Raw genomic sequence first — 8170 nt, 5'->3', positions numbered from 1 at the left:
TTGGGAGAGCTGTCAAAACTCTCAGCACCCCATACATTTCCTCTCTGTGCCTTTTGTCTAGTTAATATTTATAGTTTATTTGTTTACGAACACACACACACACAACACTAACTGTGTCAGCCCAAACAACAATCACCTCCAGCGTAGGCTTGCTGATCAGTAATAGTCTAAAGTGGCTCTTCAACATTTTTTTTTGATGGGTCTTTCCAATATGTGTAAGCTGATCTGTCCTGTCTGATGTCCGTTGACATCTTGAATTACTAAACTGTTGAGTAGATGACCTTTCTGTTCCACTGAGGTGTGCTGGAGTCTTAATCTCTTGGCCAGATCAGAGCAGTCAGACCACAGACTCCCGGAGCCGGCAGGTCACTGCACACACTCGGGCACCCGACTCCTCACCTGTTCCAGAGTCAGCGTCTAAACCTACAGCACATGTGCATCCAAACGGCTGACCACGCTGGACTTTATTGCACTAGCAAGAACTGTCTGGTTTTGGTAAGGGTCCCACTTTATTTCAATAGCCTGTTTTGTCCTCATATTAGTTGCAATCACTTTTTTTGCTGAGCGTTGCAGGCAACAGAGAGGCTAAAGGTGCTACTAGTGGTTATATTAGGGTTTGAATGAGGAATTAGGTGAAGTGGGTGTAAGGGTTAGTTAGGTCTAGCTGACAATTTGATTAGTTGAAGAGTTAGGGTGTTTTGTAGAATTGATGATAGTCCAGTGAGGTGTCTATCCAAATGTATTGTAAAACAGTTGTTGATTAATGTATTGTAAAATACATACTTTACTGACATCGCCTGTCTGGAGTATGTGTCTGTGATTGTATGTGTGTGTGTGTGTGTGTGTGTGCGCCCTTTCTTCTGTGCTTTACCTGGGCTGTGTGTAGACCGTCTGAAATCCTCTACTCGCCGTCTCCGATATTCCATCTCTGAGCCGAATCTCCACTCAACACACACACACTCTCTCTCTCACTCTTACACAGATAAACTTCACTCACTGCACACACGCATAGGAAAACTGAAGCAAGACCGAGTGCAAATGTGCAAATGCACGCTTACCCTTCGGTCCCTGATAGATAAATGTTAAGCCCCTGATTCCCCATACCAGCAGATGCACGCAACTGTGCACACGCTTGCGCGCACACACACACGCATAGTCATAAGCCCCGCCTACACACTCCAATGACACATTCTGCCAATTCTCAACACTCGCAGTATTGCGTGTGCCGGTGAGTCTAATCATAGCCAAGTTCTTCTCTGAGTGACAGATAGATAGATAGAGAAAGAGAGGGAGAGAGGGAGAGAGAGAGATAGAGAAAGAGAGGGAGAGAGAGAGAGAGAGAGAGAGAGAGGGAGAGGGAGAGGGAGAGAGGGGTAGCACAAAGAATAAGGAGACAAAAAGGGAGAAAGAAAGTGCTATGGAGACAGATGCTGAGAGGGAGAGGACAGTGAAAGCTTGGTATGGGATGGTGAAAGAGAGAGAGGGAGGGAGAGAGAGAGAGAGAGAGAGAGAGAGAGAGAATGAGAGAGAGAGGGAAAGAGAGGGGAGAGGGAGAGAGAGAGAGAGAGAGAGAGAGAGAGAGAGAGAGAGAGAGAGGGAGAGGGAAAGAGAGAGAGAGGGAGAGAAGGGAGAGGGAGAGAGAGAGAGAGAGAATGAGAGGGAAAGAGAGAGAGAGAGAGGGGAGAGGGAGAGAGAGAGAGAGAGAGAGAGAGAGAGGGGAGAGGGAGAGAGAGAGAGAGAGAATGAGAGGGAAAGAGAGAGAGAGGGAGAGATAGTGTAGATTCTCCTTTGCTCTTTAGGGAGCCGAGGCTACAGGATGGATTTGATTACAGCCGGAGAGAGTCGCTGCCCTACAGCTGAACCCTGGTTCAGCACACTGCATAGACACGCCACAGGAACCCAACACAGGCAAGTACCCAACACCAGGTGCCCACACGATCCACACACTAACCCAACACAGGCAAGTACCCAACACCAGCTGCAACACACCATCCACACACTAACCCAACCCAGGCAAGTACCCAACACAGCTGCACACACGATCCACACACTAACCCAACCCAGGCAAGTACCCAAAACAGCTGCATACACCATCCACACACTAACCCAACACAGGCAAGTACCCAACACCAGCTGCAACACACCATCCACACACTAACCCAACCCAGGCAAGTACCCAACACAGCTGCACACACGATCCACACACTAACCCAACACAGGCAAGTACCCAACACCAGCTGCAACACACCATCCACACACTAAGCCAACCCAGGCAAGTACCCAACACCAGCTGCAACACACTATCCACATACTAACCCAAAACAGTCCTTTACTAACCCAGCACAGCTGCTGACTGACACAACAATCCAAGCAACTAACCCCCTAAGACAATTCACTGAAGGCCAGAGAATACTAACCCAAAACACTCTTATAGTTATACAATAAACTAGATAAGATAAGATAAGATACCGGTAAGATAAGATAAGATAAGATAATCCTTTATTGTCTCCCAAAGGAGAAATTTGCATTGTTACAGTATCCAAGACAGTGAAGGATAAAAAAACTACCAACCAACTACCAACACTGTAACCCGCTGACCTAAAAGCATATTATAATATAAAACATGTATGTCCAAATGTGTGTGTGTGTGTGTGTATATAAACACATTAACCCATCCAAATCAAACACTATTACCGCATGGCGCATGCTTGGTCTTAAGAGCTTTCACATCATTCTTATAGCATAAATGAAAGACCATATCCTTCATGGTAACTCCTCCATAGAAGAGAAAGAGAGGGAGAGAGAGCCTATCATGTAACCCAACCCAGCTGTGCCCCCACCCAACACATTCATATCTCCACTGAGCACGTACGCTGCAGAGTGCGTGTGCAGACACAGGAGAATCTGATCAGGGAGGTGGTGACTGATTGACAGCAGGATGCCAGTGAGGTGCGGAGTTTGTTTTTGCCTCTTTTAGTGCCAGTCAGATTATGCTGGCAAGTTGGCAGTGAAGTGAAACTCTGAAGTTAATGGGGGTGAGGTGATTGTAGGGACACCCTGATGAAAGGGCTAAAGGAGTCGGAGAGGTGAGAGAATGAGGTGTTGGGTCATTAGGCAATAGGGCGTCTTTGCATCTGTCACTCTCTAAATGTTTGTCGCAGGCCATTATAGACTGAAGTCCAATAATGAACCGGAAGAACATCTCCCAAACACATAAAGTGGTACCTCTCGCCCTAATGTGAGGCAGTATGTGTGTATCTTCTCTACACCTAAACAAAGCATAGAGTTGATCTAGGATTTGCGCATGTATTGGTGTACCGTAATTTCCCAACTATTAGCTGCGATATATACATTGATTTTGCAAACTTTCTTCAGCTATGAGGTTTATACACGGGGGCAGTTAATATGGTATTAATATGGTTTTGTTTTTTTAACTTGCATAAAACACGGTCCTGCGGGTTATATAGAATGTGGCTAATACACAGGAAATTACTGTATGTCTGACATAAGATAATATCCTTAGGTGTGTACAGTGTTCACCATATGTCTGTATGATAAGTAGGGTGTGTGTGTGTGTGTGTAGTGTGTGTGTGTGTGTGTGTGTGTGTGTGTAGTGTGTGTGTGTGTGTCATGGGGATTAGCTGGTAAAAAGAGATGGATTGAGAAGGGAGATTGGGTGTCAAACTTGGCCATAGTGGTATGAAAGGAGACTGACAGCTGACACCTGTCTATAAGTGTGTATCTGCACCAGTGTTTCACTATGACACACTAACCCACAAACCTAAAGGACAGCACGTAGTAGCCCAGTCAGTAACACACCACTGAGACTCCCCGTTTGAGGTCAGGTGCAGAATCTTTCCTTTCTGGCCGAGTGTGTGTGTGTGTGTGTGTGTGTGTCTGTGAGTGTGTGTGTGTGAGAAAGAGAGAGAGAGAGAGAGAGAGAGAATGTTTGTGTCAGGATGAGGATTAACTATTGCTGAAACTGAAGATCAACACATTTGTGCTTTCATCATAGAGGCTAGAGGTACTATACTTCTATCCAGCGGGACCAGTGAAGCACAGATCAAAGTGTGAGATGTTAAAAGGTCAGATGTAGAACAGAAGACACCTCTGTGTTTGTTCAATGCCAAAAGGGTTTCAACCGATCAAAATGTGACACACACTGTTTGTGTGTAGTGCAACAATGCATAACATTGTTTCCAATGGCTTGGATCAAATATTTGTTTGAGCCTGCCCTGCATATAATTATCTCACCAAAGAAGCTATGTTTTCACCCGTGTCTGTTAGTTGGATGTTGTTTTGTTGTTGTTGTTGTTGTTTGTTTGTTTGTTAGAACGTTACACATAAGTGTAGAACACAACTCATAAGTGACGACACAACTCTGGTGGGTCTCATCACCAAGGGCGACGAGACTCAATTCAGGTTGGAGGTCGACCTTCTGACCACGTGGTGCAGGGACAACAACCTCCTGCTGAACGTCAGCAAGACCAAGGAGACTGTTGTTGACTTCCGGAGAGGTCACACCCAACACCTGCCACTGACCATCGACGGTGCTGTGGTGGAGAGAGTGAGCAGCACCAAATTCCTGGGGGTGCACATCAGTGAAGACCTCTCCTGGACCACCAACACTGCATCACTGGCGAAGAAAGCTCAGCGCCGCCTGTACTTCCTGCGGAAACTCAGGCGAGCAAGTGCTCCACTAGCCATCGTGACCACATTCTACCGAGGCACCATTGAGAGCATCCTCTCCAGCTGTTTCGCTGTGTGGGGCGGAAGCTGCACTGAATACAACAGGAAAGCCCTGCAGCGCATAGTGAACACAGCTGGAAGGATTATTGGTGCTTCACTCCCCTCCCTGAAGGACATTTACACCTCCCACCTCACCCGCAAGGCGACCACAATTGTGAGTGATGCAAGTCACCCCGCTCACACTAAGCGCTTTCAGACATACGTGTAAGACCGGAGGTTCTGCCGATGTTAAACGGTGGGGCCGTATATCTGAACGACATAACCGGTCATATGGAAGTCCGAATTTACCCGGTGTTTATACTACTCCCCCCCTAGTATTTCCTCCGGACATTATGTAAATGTGCTGTGTCTGAACGAAGAGTAGAACATGCGGTTAAAATTCACACCTAGTGAGAGGGCGTGTTGGTGACGTTTCTTTCGTGCGTCCATGTGGTTAGATCTGACTTAAATGCCAGTGTTATGATGGAGTGGCATAGTGCTGTCCAGAAAATCTCCGACCTGGAAAGATGCAGACATCACGGAGCTACTGTCCATGAGGACATACAACATTTTGATAGAACACCTGAAGGGAACGTTAGAGACACGTTAGCCTACAACTGCATGGCAAGGACAAACGAATTCAGAAGACTGAATCATCATAAGCCTGAATCATCATAAGCCTACCATAAAGTCTGTGCACGCTCTCTCTCTCCAACGCAAACCAGATTTGGGGTTCTATAGCTAATTCTGGTAGCCCTGGCAGCAAATTAATTTGCTGCCGCTAGGGGCGCGTCTAGATTTCTAGGCTATAATTCTGGTACACAACGTTGAAAACAGATAAATGTGTTTATTTGAAGCACACATACAAATACTGTAGGCTAGGTCAATTTCAAGAGCGCACTTATGTGACTAGCCTACTTCAAGTATTAGCCTATGCACAACAGATTCCTCTTCTTTAGCCTACATAATGCATAGGCTACACTTTACAAAAAGCAGCTGTGACAGGCAGCGGCCGCATATATTCTGCGTCATATCTCGCATCTTGTTAACTCTACAAGCTCCCACCCCTCACTCGACAACCACACGGAGATTCTGTAATGTGCGTGTATGTCGTTCACACATACGTCCATATAAGGTCAGTATTAGGTCCACAGGTTAGCATCATATCTGAATCATCCGAAGGGTAGGACCTCCGTTTGACAAACCTCCTCATATAGTCCGGAGGTTATATCTGAAAGCGCTTAATTTGTTTGATCAACTGCCCTCTGGGAAGAGGTACAGAAGCCTGCGCTCCCGCACCACCAGACTCACCAACAGCTTCATACACCAGGCTGTTAGGATGCTGAACTCTCTCCCCCCTCCACCCTCAGCTACATAACATCCTAGACTTTGGACCCACAATGGCTGCCTTGCACTACTCCACTTGTACACTTGCACACTTTGCAACTTGTTGTTGTTGTCCTGAAAACACTTCTGAACACACTTCTGCTGCTCTTACATAACTTGCACAACTACGCCACTTGCATACTTAGGTCAAACTGAACTACCTCAGCCATTTATTGGCCTGACTTTTGCACTATTATATTGACTGTCTACTGTATGCACAATTGCACATTTTCAACTCAAATTTTGCTGCTCTTATTTTCTTCATTGTATGTGCCTTCTTATTTTTACTTTTTATATTGTTTACTTGAATGTTATGTTTGTCTGTGGACCTAATTGGTAAAATATGTCTTGTCTCCACCGTGGGATAGTGGGAAACGTAATTTCGATCTCTTTGTATGTCTTGACATGTGAAGAAATTGACAATAAAGCAGACTTTGACTTTGACTTTGACTTAGAACAGGCCAAGGAAGAGCCCAATACATTTTGGAGTCGATGGCTCAAAGGGTACTCAAAGGTTTACACTCTGAGTGCCATACAGGTTGGAAATAAATAACATTTAGGTCTATATTGTATATTGTATTGTATCTAACCTAACTATACACGATGTGTGTGACACTGCAAAGGTGATGTGCTCTTACCTTGTGTCTGGATGAGGTGCAAGATCTTGCTGGTGATCTGCCGGCTGATCTCTGCGTCTGACAGCATGGCCTCTCCGTTCATTCTTTCTAGCTGGCCCAGCAACATCAGCACCCTGGAGCTGCTGGGAACACTGCACGCACGCACGCACGCACACACACACACACAATAATTAAACTAACCCTTGTGCTCCCAGTTTTCGCTGACACAAAATCAGAATGTATTGATAATAAGACTTTTCGGTGTACTCATTTTATTACATGTAAGTGTGTGCATTAATTTGTATTTGGTCTTTGAGGCTTTCACTAAATGTCTATTCATCATGATCTTGTGCAGCCAAAGCAGTTTTAGTGTCTCCCAGCAGAGGGCAGCAGTGATCAGCTAAATTGTTTCCTTTATCTGATTTTCTGATGGGGATAGGCTCTATTATCATTTCTGAATACTAAGACCTGTCAGTGTGTGTGCACACATGATGCGGATGTGACTTTTTCCTTGGTGGTCTACGAAATGAGATGAAAGTGTGGTGTGTGTACAGTCTATGCCAGCACTGAGCTCATATCGTACATAATCTAATAACAACTAATACACATCTTGCTAAGATTAAACTTACTATCTAACTGCCTGGCTAATATAACAAAACCCTCACTGCCCTCATGTGAGAGTGTGTATGCTAGAGGGAGAGAGAGAGAGAGAGAGAGAGAGAGAGAGAGAGAGAGAGAGAGAGAGAGAGAGAGAGAGAGAGAGAGAATCTGTGAGAATCTGAGGCTGACTGAAGTTCAGCAGAAATTGCTACTAAATATGGACTGGAGTATGACAACCCACTGAACTGCACTGGAAATATCCACTCTTTCCCAGAGAACACACACACACACACACACACACACACACACACACACACACACACACACACACACACACACACACACACAGCTGCTGTTCTGGATAGGGTAACATCTAGCTCAGCCAGACAACAAATGTCTTTATTCCTACCCACCCACATACACACAGACTTTTCATCCTTTCCCTAGAGGATGACTCAGTCATCTATGCTTGACCACCATGCTGCATCTGGATGTGACATTCTTTTGTGTTGGCAAAACAAGTCAGTAAACACGTTGTGATGTGGGTTAGCAAAGTGCATATCTGCCTGGGTATGTGTTTTGTCTATGTTTATGTGTTCATACTCACCCTTTCTCCGAAGACATTTTGGGTTTATTCATATCTCCACACCCACTCGCCTGTTTGTCACCTATAGAAAAGAGATCAAATATGTTTTTTTTTATTATTATGATATTAAACTATAAATACATCTCCTCTTCTAACAAACATTAGCCCAACGAATGTGGATAGGAAAACAACATATCATGCCAGCAGATGAGATTCTACACCTTCCTGTGAATTCAATCCCCAGCGTTACCTT

General features: G+C 45.2%; 1 protein-coding gene across 3 annotated transcripts in view; it reads right to left on the bottom strand.

Moving 5' to 3' along the window:
• agtpbp1 (ATP/GTP binding carboxypeptidase 1) overlaps positions 1-8170 on the bottom strand; it is a 33902-nt gene that overhangs the window by 24458 nt on the left and 1274 nt on the right. For all 3 annotated transcript variants that reach the window (XM_042101483.1, XM_042101485.1, XM_042101484.1), the window contains exons 2-3: positions 7939-7999; positions 6753-6883 (exon numbers count right to left, since the gene is read on the bottom strand). In XM_042101483.1, the coding sequence (XP_041957417.1) occupies positions 6753-6883; positions 7939-7970 (163 nt within the window). In that variant the 5' untranslated portion in view covers positions 7971-7999. The remainder of the gene's footprint in view (positions 1-6752; positions 6884-7938; positions 8000-8170) is intronic.

This window comes from Alosa sapidissima, chromosome 8 (assembly GCF_018492685.1).
Source record: "Alosa sapidissima isolate fAloSap1 chromosome 8, fAloSap1.pri, whole genome shotgun sequence".
Classification (NCBI taxonomy): Eukaryota; Metazoa; Chordata; class Actinopteri; order Clupeiformes; family Clupeidae; genus Alosa; species Alosa sapidissima.
Note: the sequence above shows the minus strand (reverse complement) of the source record. Positions and strands in the feature narration are given on the sequence as shown.